At 47.0% G+C, this 17,795-nt stretch overlaps 1 protein-coding gene across 1 annotated transcript in view; it reads left to right on the top strand.

Moving 5' to 3' along the window:
• Nucleotides 1-17,795, top strand: part of LOC146423815 (E3 ubiquitin-protein ligase BRE1B-like) — a 43,985-nt gene that overhangs the window by 23,437 nt on the left and 2,753 nt on the right. The window contains 5 exon segments of the mRNA XM_085044543.1: nt 2,156-2,273; nt 3,387-3,536; nt 8,302-8,514; nt 13,902-14,027; nt 16,543-16,683. Of these exon segments, the coding sequence (XP_084900669.1) occupies nt 2,156-2,273; nt 3,387-3,536; nt 8,302-8,514; nt 13,902-14,027; nt 16,543-16,683 (748 nt within the window).

Raw genomic sequence — 17,795 nt, 5'->3', positions numbered from 1 at the left:
GATGCACATTTGGTGATGACGTGCAAGAATTGGCAGGTTTTGGGGAGTGGGAGGAGTTGGGGAGGAGCTTGGGGGGGGGGTTTGGGTGGGGGGGTTGGGGGGAAGATTTTTATGCAAATTAGATGAAATTAATGGGTGGGGTTGGGGAGGAGTTTAGAGTGTGGGCGGGGCTTAGAGGGGGAATGGATGTGTTTTATGCAAATTAGATGTAAATTACATGAAAATTGTATGCAAATTGTATGCAAATTAGGTGATTAAACTTGGCCGTTTTGGGGAATGGGAGGAGGTGGGGAGGAGCTTTGTGGGAATTTGGGGAGGAGCTTAGAGGGTGGGCGTGGCTTAGAGGAGGGAATGGATATGTTTAGGCAAGTTAGATGCAAATTATATGTAAATTAGATGGACATTATATGCAAATTAGGTGATGATGTGCAAGAATTGGCAGGTTTTGGGGAGGGGGAGGAGTTGGGGAGGAGCTTGGTGGGGTTGGGGAGGAGTTTAGAGGGTGGGCGGGGCTTAGAGGGGGAATTGAGGTGTTTTATGCAAATTAGATGCAAATTACATGAGAAGTAGATGCAAATTGTATGCAAATTAGGTGAATAAACGGTCGTTTTGGGGAGTGGGAGGAGGTGGGGAGGAGCTTGGTTGGGTTGGGGAGGAGCTTAGAGGGTGGGCGTGGCTTAGAGGAGGAAATGGATATCTTTATGCAAGTTAGATGCAAATTATATGTAAAATATATGCAAATTAGATGCAAATTTGGTGATGACGTGCAAGAATTGGCAGGTTTTGGGGAGTGGGAGGAGTTGGGGAGGAGCTTGGTGGGGTTGGGGAGGAGCTTAGAGGGTGGGTGGGGCTTTGAGGGTGGAATTGATGCATTTATGTAAATTATATGCAAATTATATGCAAATGAGATGATAATGTGCAAAAATTAGCAAGTTTTTTAGAGTGGGAGGAGTTGGGGAGGAGCTTGGTTGGTTTGGGGAGGAGTTTAGAGTGTGGGCGGGGCTTTGAGGGTGGAATGGATGTGTTTTATGCAAATTAGATGTAAATTACATGAAAAATGTATGCAAATTGTATGCAAATTGGGTGATTAAACTTGGCCGTTTTGGGGAATGGGAGGAGGTGGGGAGGAGCTTGGTGGGATTGGGGAGGAGTTTAGAGGGTGGGCGTGGCTTAGAGGGGGGATTGATGTGTTTTATGCAAATTAGATGTAAATTACATGCAAAAAATTATGCAAATTATATGCAAATTAGTGGATAATGTCAAAATAATTAGCCTTTTGGGGAGTGGGAGGAGTTAGGGGAGGAGCTTGGTGGGGATTTGGGGAGGAGCTTAGAGGGTGGGCGTCTGGCAATGCAAATGAGATGCAAATGATATGAAATTTTAGGAAAGTTAGATGCAAATGATATGTAAATTATATGCAAATTAGATGAACAGGTGAGACGGAAAGAATTGGCTTTTTTTTTAGGGTTTTTTGGGTGGTTTTTGGTGTGGTTTTTGATGATTTTTGGGGGTGGGAGGGGCTTGGGAATCTCGTTTATGCAAATGATATGCAAATGAACCCAGGAAAGCCCAGGAGAGCCAGAAGGAGATGAAGTTTTTTAGGGTTTTTTGGGTCATTTTTGGTGTGATTTTTCCACTGATTTTTTGGGGGGTGAATCGAAGGGGGTGTGGCCATCTCGGCTATGCAAATGAGATTATAATGTGCAAAGATTAGCAGTTTTGGGGAGAGGAGGGAATTGGGGGAGGGGCTTGGTGAGGTTGGGGAGGAGTTTAGAAGGTGGGCGGGGCTTAGAGGGGATTCAATGCGTTTATGCAAATTATCTGTAAATTAGATGCAAATTATATGCAAATTAGATGATAATGTGATGAATTTTAAGGTTTTTTTGGGTGGTTTTTGGTGTGATTTTGGTTTTTTTGGGATTAGTTTAAGGGGGTGTGGCTTAGATGGGGATGCATTTATGCAAATGAGATGCAAATGATACGCAAACGACCCGAGGAAAGCCCAGGAGAGCCAGAAGGAAATGAAGTTTTTTAGGGTTTTTTGGCTCAGTTTCAGTGAGATTTTTCCACTGATTTTTTTCGGGGGTGACTCAAAGGGGGTGTGGCCATCTCGGCTATGCAAATGATATGCAAATGAGATGCAAATGACCCCCAGGAAAGCCCAGGAGAGCCAGAAGGAGATGAAGCTGCTGCTGGACATGTACAAATCGGCGCCCAAGGAGCAAAGGGACAAAGTCACCCTCATGGCCGCCGAGAGGAAGAGCAAGGCTGAGGTCAGTAATTAACGCTAATTAGATTAATTAACACTAATTGACATTTGTTAATAATTCATTGCAACAAAAGAAAATCATTTTTCCCCCGAAAAATTCCACTTTTTCCCTTTAAAATTGTAATTTTTCCCCTTTTAATTTCTGGATTTTTTTTTCCGGAATTTCTCGTTTTTCCCAAATTTTCTGTTTTTCCCACCAAATCTCATCGTTTTCCCTCAAATTTCCATTTTTTTCCGATTTTTTCCCTCGAATTTCTCATTCATTCCCTCATATTTCCATTTTTTTCCCATTTTTTCTCTCAAATTTCTCCTTCATTCCCTCAAATTTCCATTTTTTCCAATTTTTTTCCCTTGAATTTCTGTTTTATTCCCTCAAATTTATTTTTTTTCCCATTTTTTTCCCGTGAATTTCTGTTTCATTCCCTGAAATTTCCATTTTTTTCCTCGAATTTCTTCTTCATTCCCTCAAATTTATATTTTTTTCTCTTCTTTTTCTCCTCAAATTTCTCCTCCATTCCCTCAAATTTATATTTTTTTCCCATTTTTTTTTCACCTTGGATTTCTGTTTTATTCCCTCAAATTTTTTTTTTTCCCATTTTTTTCTCCTTGAATTTCTGTTTTATTCCCTCAAATTTATATTTTTTCCCATTTTTCCTCGAATTTCTCCTTCATTCCCTCGAGTTTCCATTTTTTTCTGATTTTTTTTCCCTTGAATTTCTGTTTTATTCCCTCAAATTTCCATTTTTTCTGATTTTTCCCTCAAATTAAGGAGTTAATTATGGGTTAATTAGAGACTAATCAATGCTAATTAACCAGCTGGAGGAGCTCAAGCAGCGCCAAAACCATTTCCCTATTAACCAACTGCCGTCAGTAATTAATTCCTCCCCTCAACCTGTGACCTCCTATTGCCAAACCAATTAATTTTGGGTTAATTAATCGCTAATTAACGGCTAATTAACCTGCTGGAGGAGCTCCAGGAGCGCCAGAGGAGCCAAAACCATTTCCCTATTAACGAACTCCCATCAGTAATTAATTTCTCCCCTCAACCCCTGACCTCCTATCGAGACACTAATTAACCCCAGGTTAATTAATGGCTAATTAACGGTTAATTAACTAGCTGGAGGAGCTGCGGGGGCGCTGGCGGGAGCTGGAGGAGCGCGAGCGGCGTGAGAGCAAGAAGCTGGCGGACGAGGAGGCGCTGCGGCGGCTGCGGCTGAGCGAGGAGCAGATCGAGCACCTGCAGCGCCGCCTGGCGGCCACCAAGCAGGTCAGGGACACACCTGGGGACGGGGGGGGACACCTGGGGTCGGGGGGGAGGTCAATATGGCCGCCGGGAGGTCATAGAGCAATATGGCTGCCGTGAGATAATAGAGCAATATGGCTGCCGTGAAGAGGATAATATGGCCGCCATGACGTCACAAAGCAATATGGCTGCCGTGAGGTCATATAACAAGATGGCCGCCATTACATCATATAACAAGATGGCCGCCATGACATCATATAACAAGATGGCCGCCATGACGTCATAGAGCAATATGGCTGCCATGAGACCATAAAGCAATATGGCCACCGTGAGATCACGGAGCAATATGGCTGCCGTGACATCATGTAACAAGATGGCTGCCGTGACATCACAGGGCAATATGGCCGCCATGACGCCATTTAACAAGATGGCCGCCGTGACATCACAAAGCAATATGGCTGCCGTGAGGTCACATGGCGATATGGCTGCTGTGAGATAATAGAGCAATATGGCTGCCGTGAGATTGCAGACCAATATGGCTGCCGTGAGGTCACAGAGCAATGTGGCCGTCGTGAGATTGTAGGGCAATATGGCTGCCATGAGGTCACAGAGCAATATGGCTGCCGTGACGTTATAGAGCAATACGGTCACCATGACATCATGGAGCAAGATGGCCGCCATGACGTCGTATAACAAGATAGCCGCTGTGACATCACAAAGCAATATGGCTGCCGTGATGTCACAAAGCAAGATGGCCTCCATGACGTCATATAACAAGATGGCCGCCGTGAGGTCACATGGCAATATGGCCGCCATGGCATCACAGAGCAATATGGTTGCCATGAGACCATAGAGCAATATGGCGTCAGTGAAGAGGATAATATGGCCGCCTTGAGGTCACAGAACAATATGGCTGCTGTGACATCATACACCAATATGGCTGCCATGACGTCACAAAGCAATATGGCCACCATGGCATCATAGAGCAATATGGCTGAGGTGAGGTCACAGAGCAATATGGCTGCCGTGAGATAATAGAGCAATATGGCCGCTGTGAAGAGGATAATATGGCCGCCATGACGTCACAAAGCAATATGGCTGCCGTGAGGTCATATAACAAGATGGCCACGATGACATCATATAACAAGATGGCCGCCATGACGTCATAGAGCAATATGGCTGCCGTGAGACCATTAAGCAGTATGGCCACCGTGAGATCACGGAGCAATATGGCCGCCGTGACATCATGTAACAAGATGGTTGCTATGACATCACAAAGCAATATGGCCGCCATGAGGTCATACAGCAAGATGGCTGCCATGAGGTCATAGAGCAATATGGCTGCCATGACGCCGTAGAACAAGATGGCCGCTGTGACATCACAAAGCAATATGGCTGCCATGACATCACAAAGCAAGATGGCTGCCGTGAGATACTAGAGCAATATGGCTGCCATGACGTCATATAACATCGTGGCCGCCATGACGTCATATAACATCGTGGCTGCCATGAGGTCACAGAGCAATATGGCCTCCATGATGTCATCTAACAAGATGGCCACCATGACATTACAAGGCAATATGGCTGCTGTGAGGTCACAGAGCAACATGGCTGCCAGGAGGTAATAAAGCAATATGGCCGCCATGACATCATATAACAAGATGGTTGCCATGACGTCACAGAGCAGTATGGCTGCCGGGAGATTGTAGAGCAATATGGCCGCTGTGACATCAAAAAGCAATATGGCTGCTGTGATGTCTCAGAGCAATATGGCCGCCGTGATGTCATGTAACAAGGTGGCCGCCATGACGTCATAGAGCAATATGGCTGCCATGAGACCATAAAGCAATATGGCCACCGTGAGATCATAGAGCAATATGGCTGCCGCGACATCATATAACAAGATGGCCGCTATGACATCACAAAGCAATATGGCCACCATGACGCCATTTAACAAGATGGCCACCGTGACATCACAAAGCAATATGGCTGCCGTGATGCCGTATAACAAGATGGCCGCTGTGAGGTCACAGAGCAATATGGCCGTCGTGAGATTGCAGACCAATATGGCTGCCATGAGGTCACAGAGCAATATGGCTGCGGTGACATTATAGAGCAATATGGCCGCCATGACATCATGGAGCAAGATGGCCGCCGTGACGTCATATAACAAGATGGCCGCCGTGACATCACAAAGCAATATGGCTGCTGTGACGTCACAAAGCAATATGGCTGCCATGACGTCACACAGCAATATGGCCTCCATGATGTCACAAAGCAAGATGGCTGCCGTGACGTCATATACCAAGATGGCCGCCATGCCCTCACTGCCGGCGGCCATCTTGTCCCCATGAGCCATGACATCACCTCACGGCGGCCATCTTGCCCCACCCCATGACGTCATCCATCTCGCCCTGCCCCTAACGGCGGCCATCTTGGATATCCTATGACGTCATCCATCTTGCCTCATCCCCATTGGCGGCCATCTTGCCCCGCCCCGTGATGTCATCCATCTCGCCCTGCCCACTCATGGTGGCCATCTTGTCCCCATGCTTTACACTGTCACCTCACGGCGGCCATCTTGCTCCACCCTGTGACATCATACATTTTGCCCCGCCCACTGATGGTGGCCATCTTGTCCCCATACATTACAGTGTCACCTCACGGCGGCCATCTTGCTCCACCCCATGATGTCATCCATCTCGCCCCGCCGACTCACGGCGGCCATCTTGCCCCACCCCCTAACGGCGGCCATCTTGTCCTCTCCTATGACGTCATCCATTTGGCTTCATCCCCATTGTCGGCCATCTTGCCCTATCCGATGACGTCATCCATCTCGCCCCGCCCACTCACGGCGGCCATCTTGTCCCCGTGCATTACAATGTCACCTCATGGCGGCCATCTTGCCCTAGCCGATGACGTCATCCATCTCGCCCCGCCCACTATTGGCGGCCATCTTGCCCCGCCCTATGACGTCATCCATCTTGCCCCGCCCCTAACAACATCCATTTTGTCCCACCCTATGACGTCATCCATCTCGCCCCGCCCACTCACAGCGGCCATCTTGCCCCGCCCTATGACGTCATCCACCTGACTCCACCCCTAACGGCGGCCATTTTGTCCTTGCCCATGACATCACCCATCTCATCCCTCCCTGGCGGCCATCTTGCCCAGTGTCTCATCTCATTCCCCAGCGGCGGCCATATTGCCCCTTCCTCTTACGGCGGCCATCTTGCCCCGTGTCTTCTCACCCCTAATGGCGGCCATCTTGCCCCATGGCGGCCATCTTGCCCTTTCCCTGCAGCCATCTTGCTCCACCCCGACATCATCCATTTTACCCCTCCCCTGGCAGCCATCTTGCTTCAGTGTCTCATGCCCTTATGGCAGCCATCTTGCCCCACAGTGGCCATCTTGCCCCATGTCTCCCCCCACCCCTAACAGCGGCCATCTTGCCGTGTCTCATCCACTAACAGGGGCCATCTTGCCCTTCCTCGGCCACCATCTTGCCCCACAGCAGCCATCTTGCCCCATGTCTCATCCCCTCCCGGCGGCCATCTTGCCCCATGGCAGCCATCTTGCCCCATATCTCACCCACCCCTAACGGCAGCCATCTTGCCCCATGGCGGCCATTTTGCCCCATGGCAGCCATCTTGCCCCATCTCCCACTGCCCCTACTGGTGGCCATCTTGCCCAGTGTCTTATCCCCTGACAGCGGCTATCTTGCCCCACGGCAGCCATCTTGCCCCAGGGTCTCCCCTACCTCTAACGGCAGCCATCTTGCCCTGTGTCTCTCCCCACCCCTAATGGCAGCCATCTTGCCCCATGGCAGCCATCTTGCCCCATTTCCCCCCACCCCTAATGGCAGCCATTTTGCCCCACCCCATGACGTCATTCCTCTTGCCTCGTCCCTGTTGGCGGCCATCTTGCCTCACGGTGGCCATCTTGCTCCACCCCTAACAGCAGCCATCTTGCCCTGTGTCCCCCCACCCATATTGGCAGCCATCTTGCCCCACGGCAGCCATCTTGCCCCATCTCCCCCACCCCTAACGGCAGCCATCTTGCCCAGTGTCTAATCCCCTAACAGCAGCCATCTTGCCCCACCCCTGACGGCAGCCATCTTGCCCCATGGCGGCCATCTTGCTCCATCTCCCCCTACCCCTCACGGTGGCCATCTTGCCCCACGCCAGCCATCTTGCCCAACGTCTCATCCCCCTAACGGCAGCCATCTTGCCCCAGTGTCTCATCCCCTAACAGCAGCCATCTTGCCCCACAGCAGCCATCTTGCCCCATCTCCCCCTACCCCTGACGGCGGCTATCTTGCCCCATGGTGGCCATCTTGCCCCACCCCTGGCAGCGGCCATCTTGCCCCACGGCAGCCATCTTGCCCCACGGCGGCCATCTTTCCCCACATTTCCCCCCACCCCTAACGGCGGCCATCTTGCCCCACGGCGGCCATCTTGCCCCGGTGTCTCATCCCATAACGGCGGCCATCTTGCCCCAGTGTCTTATCCCCTAGCAGCAGCCATCTTGCCTTTCCCTGGCAGCCATCTTGCCCAGTATCTCGTCCCCTGAAGGCGGCCATCTTTCCCCCCGTCCCCCCCTCCGACGGCGGCCATCTTGCCCCATATCTCACCCCCCTTAACGGTGGCCATCTTGCCCCACGTCTCCTCCCCTGCCAGCGGCCATCTTGCCCCACGTCTCCCCCCACCACCAGCAGCCATCTTGCCCCCTGTCCCCCCCCCCAACGGCGGCCATCTTGCCCCACCCCTAACGTCGGCCACGTCCCCAGGAGGAGGAAGCTCTCCTGTCGGAGATGGACGTCACGGGGCAGGCCTTCGAGGACATGCAGGAGCAGAACCTGCGGCTGCTGCAGCAGCTGCGCGAGAAGGACGACGCCAACTTCAAGCTGATGTCGGAGAGGATCAAAGCCAACCAGATCCACAAGCTGCTGCGCGAGGAGAAGGATGAGCTGGCCGAGCAGGTGCTGGCCCTGAAGGCCCAGGTGAGGCTAATTAGGGGGTAATTAATTACTGGGGTTAATTAGCGGGGGTTAATTAGTTGGTTGGTAATGATTGTTTGATGGTTTGGTGATGATTTTTTGTTGTTAAGTAAATATTGAGTTTGTAATTTGTAATTTGTTATGGTGGAATTTCTACTTAGGGAGGTAAATTAGGTGATTAATTTGGGGTAATTAATTAGCTGGGGTTAATTAGTGGAGGTTAATTAGTTGGTTGGTAGTAATTGTTTGATGGTTTGGTGATGATTTTCTGTTGTTAAATGAATATTAAATTTGTAATTTGTGATTTGTAATGATGGAATTTGTAATTAGAGAGATTAATTAGGGGTAATTAATTAGTTGGGGTTAATTAGTTAGGGGTTAATTAGTTGGCAATGGTTGGTAATAATTGATGGTTTGGTGATGATTTTTTGTTGTAAAGTAAATATTATGTTTATAATTTGTAATTTGGAATGATGGAATTTCTAATTAGGGAGGTTAATTAGCGGGGGTTAATTAGGGGATAATTAATTAGCTGGGGGCAATTAGCTGGGGTTAATTAGCTAGGTTAATTAGCTGGGGTTAATTAGCAGGGTTAATTAGTTGGTAATGGTTGGTAATAGTTTTTTGATGGTTTGGTGATGATTTTTTGTTGTTAAGTAAATATTGAGTTTATAATTTGTAATGATGGAATTTGTAATTAGGGAGATTAATTAGGGGGTAATTAATTAGCTGGGGTTAATTAGTGGAGGTTAATAAGTTGGTAATGGTTGGTCATAGTTGTTTGATGGTTTGGTGATGATTTTCTGTTGTTAAGTAAATATTGAGTTTGTAATTTGTAATTTGTAATGATGGAATTTGTAATTAGGGAGGTTGATTAGATGATTAATTAGGGGTTAATTAGTTGGGTTAATTAGTGGAGGTTAATTAGTTGGCAATAATTGTTTGATGGTTTGGTGATGATTTTCTGTTGTTAAGTAAATATTGAGTTTATAATTTGTAATTTGTAATGATGGAATTTGTAATTAGGGAGGTTAATTAGGGGGTAATTAATTAGTTGGGGTTAATTAGTTAGGGGTTAATTAGTTGGTAATGGTTGGTAATAATTATTGGATGATTTGGTGATGATTTTCTGTTGTTAAATAAATATTGAGTTTATAATTTGTAATTTGGAATGATGGAATTTGTAATTAGGGAGATTAATTAGGGGGTAATTAATTAGTGGAGGTTAATTAGTTAGGGGTTAATTAGTTGGTAATGGTTGGTAATAGTTATTTGATGGTTTGGTGATGATTTTCTGTTGTTAAATAAATATTGAGTTTATAATTTGTGATTTGTAATGATGGAATTTGTAATTAGGGAGGTTAATTAGCTGATTAATTAGGGGGTAATTAGCTGGGTTAATTAGCGGAGGTTAATTAGTTGGTTGGTAGTAATTGTTTGATGGTTTGGTGATGATTTTCTGTTGTTAAATAAATATGTTTATAATTTATAATTTGTAATGATGGAATTTCTAATTAGGGAGGTTAATTAGGTGATTAATTAGGGGTTAATTAATTAGCTAGGTTAATTAGCTGGGGTTAATTAGCAGGGTTAATTAGTTGGTAACGGTTGGTAATAATTATTTGATGGTTTGGTGATGATTTTCTGTCGTTAAATAAATATTATATTTTTCAGTTAAAATTTGTAATAACGTAATTATTATTAGAAGCAGCAGAGTCTAATAACGGCTAATAATCGCCTAATTATTACCTAATAATTGCCTAAAATCGCCATAATTTCACCTACTAACGAGCCAATTTCACTAATAAATCACTAATTAATGACTAATTAGCGGCTAATTAATCACCTGGGCAGGTGGAGGCGCAGCTGCAGGTGAGGCAGAAGCTGGAGGAGAAGCAGCAGAGCCTAATAACGGCTAATAATCGCTTAATTATTAGCTAATTAAGCCGTAAAATAGCCATAATTTCACCTATTAACGAGCCGATTTCACTAATAAATCACTAATTAATGACTAATTAGCGGCTAATTAATCACCTGGGCAGGTGCAGGCGCAGCTGCAGGTGGTGCAGAAGCAGCAGAGCCTAATAATGGCTAATAATCGCCTAATTATTAGCTAATAATTGCCTAAAATAGCCCTAATTTCACCTATTAACGAGCCGAATTCGCTAATTAATCACTGATTAGTGGTTAATTACTGCCCTGGGCAGGTGGAGGTACAGCTGCAGGTGAGGCAGAAGCTGGAGGAAAAGCAGAAGAGCCTAACAACGGCTAATAATCGCCTAATTATTAGCTAATTAAGCCCTAAAATTGCCATAATTTCCCCTATTAACGAGCCAATTTCGCTAATTAATCACTAATTAGTGGTTAATTACTCACCTGGACAGGTGCAGGCGCAGCTGCAGGTGGAGGAAAAGCAGCAGAGCCTAACAACGGCTAATAATCGCCTAATTATTACCTAATAAACGCCTAAAATCGCCGTAATTTCACCTAAAATTGTGGGGATTTCGCTAATTAATCATTAATTAATGACTAATTAACGCCTAATTACTCACCTGGGCAGGTGGAGGCGCAGCTGCAGGTGGTGCAGAAGCTGGAGGAGAAGCAGCAGAGCCTAATAACGGCTAATAATTGCCTAATAATTAGCTAATAAACACCTAAAATCGCCATAATTTCACCTATTAACGAGCCGATTTCGCTAATTAATCACTAATTAATGACTAATTGATCACCTGGGCAGGTGCAGGCGCAGCTGCAGGTGGAGGAGAAGCAGCAAAGCCTAATAACGGCTAATAATCGCCTAATTATTAGCTGATAAACACCTAAAATCACCATAATTTCACCTAAAATCGCGGGGATTTCGCTAATTAATCACTAATTAATCACTAATTGCTCATCTGGGCAGGTGGAGGCGCAGCTGCAGGTGGTGCAGAAGCTGCAGGAGAAGCAGCAGAACCTAAAAATGGTTCAATTTGGGCTAAAAACGCCAAAATTTTGTATAAAATCGCCGTAATTGCACCTAAAATCGCGGGAATTTTGCTAATTAATCACTCATTAATGACTAATTAATGACTAATTGCTCACGTGGGCAGGTGGAGGCGCAGCTGCAGGTGGTGCAGAAGCTGGAGGAGAAGGAGCAGAGCCTAATAACGGCTAATAATCGCCTAATTATTAGCTAATAAATGCCTAAAATCGCCATAATTTCACCTATTAACGAGCCGATTTCGCTAATTAATGACTAATTAATGACTAATTAATGACTAATTAATCTCCTGGGCAGGTGGAGGCGCAGCTGCAGGTGGTGCAGAAGCTGGAGGAGAAGCAGCAAAGCCTAATAATGGCTCAATTTGGGCTAAAAATGCCATAATTTCACCTAAAATCGCTGTAATTTCACCTAAAATTGCCATACTTTCACCCAAAATCGCGGGAATTTCGCTAATTAATCACTCATTAATGACTAATTAATGACTAATTACTCCTCTGGGCAGGTGGAGGCGCAGCTGCAGGTGGTGCAGAAGCTGGAGGAGAAGGAGCAGAGCCTAATAACGGCTAATAATCGCCTAATTATTAGCTAATAAACGCCTAAAATCGCCATAATTTCACCTATTAACGAGCCAATTTCACTAATAAATCACTAATTAATGACTAATTAGCGGCTAATTAATCACCTGGGCAGGTGCAGGCGCAGCTGCAGGTGGTGCAGAAGCTGGAGGAGAAGCAGCAGAGCCTAATAACGGCTAATAATCGCCTAATTATTAGCTAATAATTGCCTAAAATCGCCCTAATTTCACCTATTAATGAGCCGAATTCGCTAATTAATCACTGATTAGTGGTTAATTACTGCCCTGGGCAGGTGGAGGTACAGCTGCAGGTGAGGCAGAAGCTGGAGGAGAAGCAGCAGAGCCTAATAATGGCTAATAATCGCCTAATTATTACCTAATAAACGCCTAAAATCGCCGTAATTTCACCTAAAATTGTGGGGATTTCGCTAATTAATCATTAATTAATGACTAATTAACGCCTAATTACTCACCTGGGCAGGTGGAGGCGCAGCTGCAGGTGAGGCAGAAGCTGGAGGAGAAGCAGCAGAGCCTAATAACGGCTAATAATCGCTTAATTATTAGCTAATAATTGCCAAAAATCGCCCTAATTTCACCTATTAATGAGCCGATTTCGCTAATTAATCACTAATTAATGACTAATTAGCGGTTAATTAATCACCTGGGCAGGTGGAGGCGCAGCTGCAGGTGAGGCAGAAGCTGGAGGAAAAGCAGCAGAGCCTAATAACGGCTAATAATCGCCTAATTATTAGCTAATAATTGCCTAAAATCGCTCTAATTTCACCTATTAATGAGCCGATTTCGCTAATTAATCACTGATTAACGGCTAATTGATCACCTGGGCAGGTGCAGGCGCAGCTACAGGTGGAGGAGAAGCAGCAGAGCCTAATAACGGCTAATAATTGCCTAATTATTACCTAATAAACGCCTAAAATCACCATAATTTCACCTAAAATCGTGGGGATTTCGCTAATTAATCACTAATTAATCACTAATTGCTCACCTGGGCAGGTGGAGGCACAGCTGCAGGTGAGGCAGAAGCTGGAGGAGAAGCAGCAGAGCCTAATAATAGCTAATAATGGCCTAATTATTAGCTAATAATTGCCTAAAATAGCCATAATTTCACCTATTAACGAGCCGATTTCGCTAATTAATGACTAATTAATGACTAATTGATCACCTGGGCAGGTGCAGGCGCAGCTGCAGGTGGAGGAGAAGCAGCAGAGCCTAATAACGGCTAATAATCGCCTAATTATTAGCTAATAAACGCCTAAAATCACCATAATTTCACCTAAAATCGCGGGGATTTCGCTAATTAATCACTCATTAACGATTAATTAACGGCTAATTGCTCACCTGGGCAGGTGGAGGCGCAGCTGCAGGTGGTGCAGAAGCTGGAGGAGAAGCAGCAAAGCCTAAAAATGCCAAAATTTTCTATAAAATCGCCATAATTTCACCTAAAATCGCCATAATTTCACCTATTAACGAGCTGATTTCGCTAATTAATCATTAATTAATGGCTAATTGCTCACGTGGGCAGGTGGAGGCGCAGCTGCAGGTGGTGCAGAAGCTGGAGGAGAAGGAGCAAAGCCTAAAAATGCCAAAATTTTGTATAAAATCGCCATAATTTCACCTAAAATCGCCATAATTTCACCTATTAACGAGCTGATTTCGCTAATTAATCATTAATTAATGGCTAATTGCTCACGTGGGCAGGTGGAGGCGCAGCTGCAGGTGGTGCAGAAGCTGGAGGAGAAGGAGCGTTGTTTTGTTTTTTTTTGGGCGATTTCGCTAATTAATGACTAATTAATGACTAATTACTCACCTGGGCAGGTGGAGGCGCAGCTGCAGGTGGTGCAGAAGCTGGAGGAGAAGGAGCGCGGGCTGCAGAGTGCGCTGGGCGCCGTGGAGAAGGAGCTGGCGCTGCGCTCGCAGGCGCTGGAGCTGCACAAGAGGAAGGTGAGGAGGGCGGGTGGGGCTCAGGTGGGACCCAGGTGTGTCCAGGTGTGTCTCAGGTGTGTCTCAGGTGTGTCCAGGTGTGGCCAGGTGGGTTTCTGGTGGGTTTCAGGTAGTCCAGGTGTGTCTCGGGTGGATCAGAATGGACCCCAGGTGTGCTCAGGTGTGGCACAGGTGTGTCCAGGTGGGTTTCAGGTAGCCCAGGTGGGTCACAGGTGTGTCCAGGTGTGGCACAGGTGTGACCAGGTGTGCCCAGGTGTGTCCAGGTGGGTTTCAGGTGTGTCCAGGTGTGGCACAGGTGTGTCCCAAGTATGACCAGGTGTGTCACAGGTGTGTCCTGGTGGGTTTCAGGTAGCCCAGGTGGGTCACAGGTGTGTCCAGGTGTGGCTCAGGTGTGGCACAGGTGTGTCACAGGTGTGTTATAGGTGGGTTTCAGGTGTCCCCAGGTGTGGCCAGGTGTGTCCAGGTGGGTCTCAGGTGTGTCCCAGGTGTGTCACAGGTGTGTCACAAGTGTGACCAGGTGTGTCACAGGTGTGACCAGGTGTGTTTCAGGTAGACCAGTTGTGCCCAGGTGTGACCAGGTGGGTCTCAGGTAGGTCTCAGGTGTGTCCCAGGTGGGTTTCAGGTAGCCCAGGTGCACCCCAGGTGTGCTCAGGTGTGGCCCAGGTGTGACCAGGTGTGTGAAAATGCATCCCAGGTGTGCCCAGGTGTGAGCAGGTGTGGCTCAGGTGTGATCAGGTGTGTCCAGGTGTGTTCTAGGTGTGGCACAGGTGTGACCAGATGTGGCACAGGTGTGTGAAAATACACCTCAGGTGTGGCACAGGTGTGTCCAGGTGGGTTTCAGGTGTGGCACAGGTGGGTTTCAGGTAGCCCAGGTGTGCCCAGGTGTGTCACAGGTGGGTTTCAAGTGTCCCCAGGTGTGGCACAGGTGTGTGAAAATAAACCCCAGGTGTATCCCAGGTGTATCCAGGTATACTCAGGTGTATCCAGGTGTAACTCATTGAGTCCCAGGTGTATCCCAGATGTACTCAGGTGTATCCAGGTGTATCCCAAGTTTATCCAGGTGTATCTAAATGGGTCCCAGGTGTATCCAGGTGTATCCCAGGTGTACTCAGGTGTATCCAGGTGTATCTCAATGAGTCCCAGGTATACTCAGGTGTATTCAGGTGTACTCAGGTGTATCCAGGTGTATCTAAATGGCTCCTAGATGTACTCAGGTGTGTCCAGGTATATCCTAGCCTTGCTTAGGTGGTCTCAGGTGTGTCCTGATGAGTCCCAGGTGTACTCAGGTGTATCCAGGTGTATCTAAATGGGTCCCAGGTGTATCCAGGTGTATCCCAGGTGTATCTCAGGTGTATCCCAGGTGTACCCAGGTGTATCCCAAGTATATCCAGGTGTATATAAGTGAGGTCCAGCCATATCCAGGTGCACCCAGGTGTATCCAGGTGTATCTCAATGAATCCCAGGTGTATCCAGGTGTGCTCAGGTGTATCTCAGGTGTATCTCAATGAGTCCCAGGTGTATCCAGGTGTATCTCAATGAGGTCCAGCTGTATCCAGGTATGCTCAGGTGTATCCAGGTGTATCCAGGTGTATCTCAATGGGTCCCAGGTGTATCCAGGTGTATCCCAGGTGTATCTAGGTGTATCCCAGATGTACTCAGGTGTATCCCAGGTGTATCTAAATGAGTCCCAGCTGTACTCAGGTTTATCCAGGTGTGCCTAAATGAGTTCCAGGTACATTCAGGTGCACTCAGGTGTATCCAGGTGTACTCAGGTGCATCCCAGGTGTATCCAGGTGTATCTCAATGAGTCTCAGGTGTATCCAGGTGTGCCCCAGTTGCACTCAGGTGTATCCCAGGTGTATCCAGGTGTATCTCAATGAGTCCCAGGTGTACTCAGGTGTATCTAAATGAGGTCCAGCTATATCCAGGTGTATCCAGGTGTACTCAGGTGTAGCTAAATGGGTTCCAGGTGTACCCAGGTGCATCCAGGTGTAACTCAATGAGGTCCAGGTGTATCCAGGTGTATCCCAGGTGTATCCAGGTGTGCTCAGGTGTATCCAGCTGTATCTAAGTGAGGTCCAGTCATATCCAGGTGCACTCAGGTATATCCCAGGTGTACTCAGGTGTAGCCAGGTGTATCTAAACGAAATCCAGCTATATCCAGCTATACTCAGGTGTACTCAGGTGTATCTAGGTGTGCCCCAGGTGTATCTAAATGAGGTCTAGCTATATCCAGGTGTATCCACGTGTGCTCAGGTGTATCCAGGTGTATCCAGGTGTGCTCAGGTGTATCTCAGGTGTATCCCAGGTACATCCAGGTGTGCCCCAGGTGTACTCAGGTGTATCCCAAGTATATCCAGGTGTAGCTAAATGGGTTCCAGGTGTATCCAGGTGTATCCAGGTGTACCCAGGTGTATCCAGGTGTATCCAGGTGTACTCAGGTGTATCCCAGGTGTATCCCAGGTGTGCCCAGGTGTGCCCCAGGTGCACTCAGGTGTGTTTCTCACCTGTCCAGGCGGTGGAGGCAGCCCAGCTGGCGGAGGACCTGCGGGCTCAAGGTGAGCACGTCCAGGCGCGGCTCCGGGAGCTGCAGGTGTGCGCGGCCGAGAACAGAGCGGCCAAGGAGAAGGAGTCGCTCAGCCTCAAGAGGGCGCAGGTGAGCGGTTTTGGGGGGTTTTGGGGGGTTTTTGGGGGTTTGGGGATTTGGGGTAGGTGGGGATTTTGGGGATTTTGGATTTTGGGGTTTTTGGGGTTTTGGGGTTGGGGTTTTTGGGGTTTTTTTGGGGATTTTGGGGTTTTTTGGGATTTTTGGGGGGATTTTTTTTTTGGATTTGTGGGATTTTTTGGGATTTTGGGATTGAGGGGATTTTTGGGGGAATTTTGGGGTTTTTTGGGGATTTTTTGGGATTTGGGTTTTTGGGATTTTGGGATTTGGGGTTTTGAGGATTTTTTGGGATTTTTAGGGGGATTTTTGGGATTTTTGGTGGATTTGTTTGGGATTTTGGGGATTTTTTGGGTTTGGGATTTGGGGATGGGGTTTTGGGTTTTGGGGAATTTTGGGATTTGGGGAATTTTGGGATTTTGGGGATTTTTTGGATTTTTTTGGGATTTTGGGATGGAATGGATTTGGGTTTTGGGATTTTTTGGGGTTTTGGGATTTTGGGATTTTTGGGGATTTTGGGATTTTTGGGGATTTTGGGATTTTTGGGGGTTTTTTTTTTTTGATTTTTGGGGATTTTTGGGATTTTTTAAGGGATTTTTTAGGATTTTTTGGGATTTTTTGGGGATTTTTTCGGGATTTTTTGGGGTAATTTGGGATCTCTCATATCGCGACATATCGCGACAGGAGGAGCCGCAGAATCCATCAAGGATTTTTTTTAGGAATTTTCCCAGATTTTTCCAGAAAAATTTTTTTTTTTTTTAATTTTCGGGGCGATTTACCGACGACGATCCGCAAACTCCTCCATATCGCGATATATCGCGACAGGGAAAGTCACCGCGGCTCCGTCGGACGCCGAGAAATCCTCAGGGGATTTTTGGGGATTTCTGGGGATTTTTGGGGATGATTTTCCGGGTTTCTTGGGGTCCCTTGTGTCGCGACATGTCGCGATATGTCGCGACATATCGCGATATATCGCGACATGCGGCGATTTATCGTGACCTAGCGTGATTTATCGTTAAATATCGCGACGTATCGTGTCATATCGCGACGTATCGTGTTATATCGCGACGTGTCGTGTTATATCGCGACGTATCGTGTTATATCGC

This window comes from Lichenostomus cassidix, unplaced genomic scaffold (genome assembly GCF_008360975.1).
Source record: "Lichenostomus cassidix isolate B80296 unplaced genomic scaffold, HeHo_3.0 HiC_scaffold_36, whole genome shotgun sequence".
Classification (NCBI taxonomy): domain Eukaryota; kingdom Metazoa; phylum Chordata; class Aves; order Passeriformes; family Meliphagidae; genus Lichenostomus; species Lichenostomus cassidix.
Note: the sequence above shows the minus strand (reverse complement) of the source record. Positions and strands in the feature narration are given on the sequence as shown.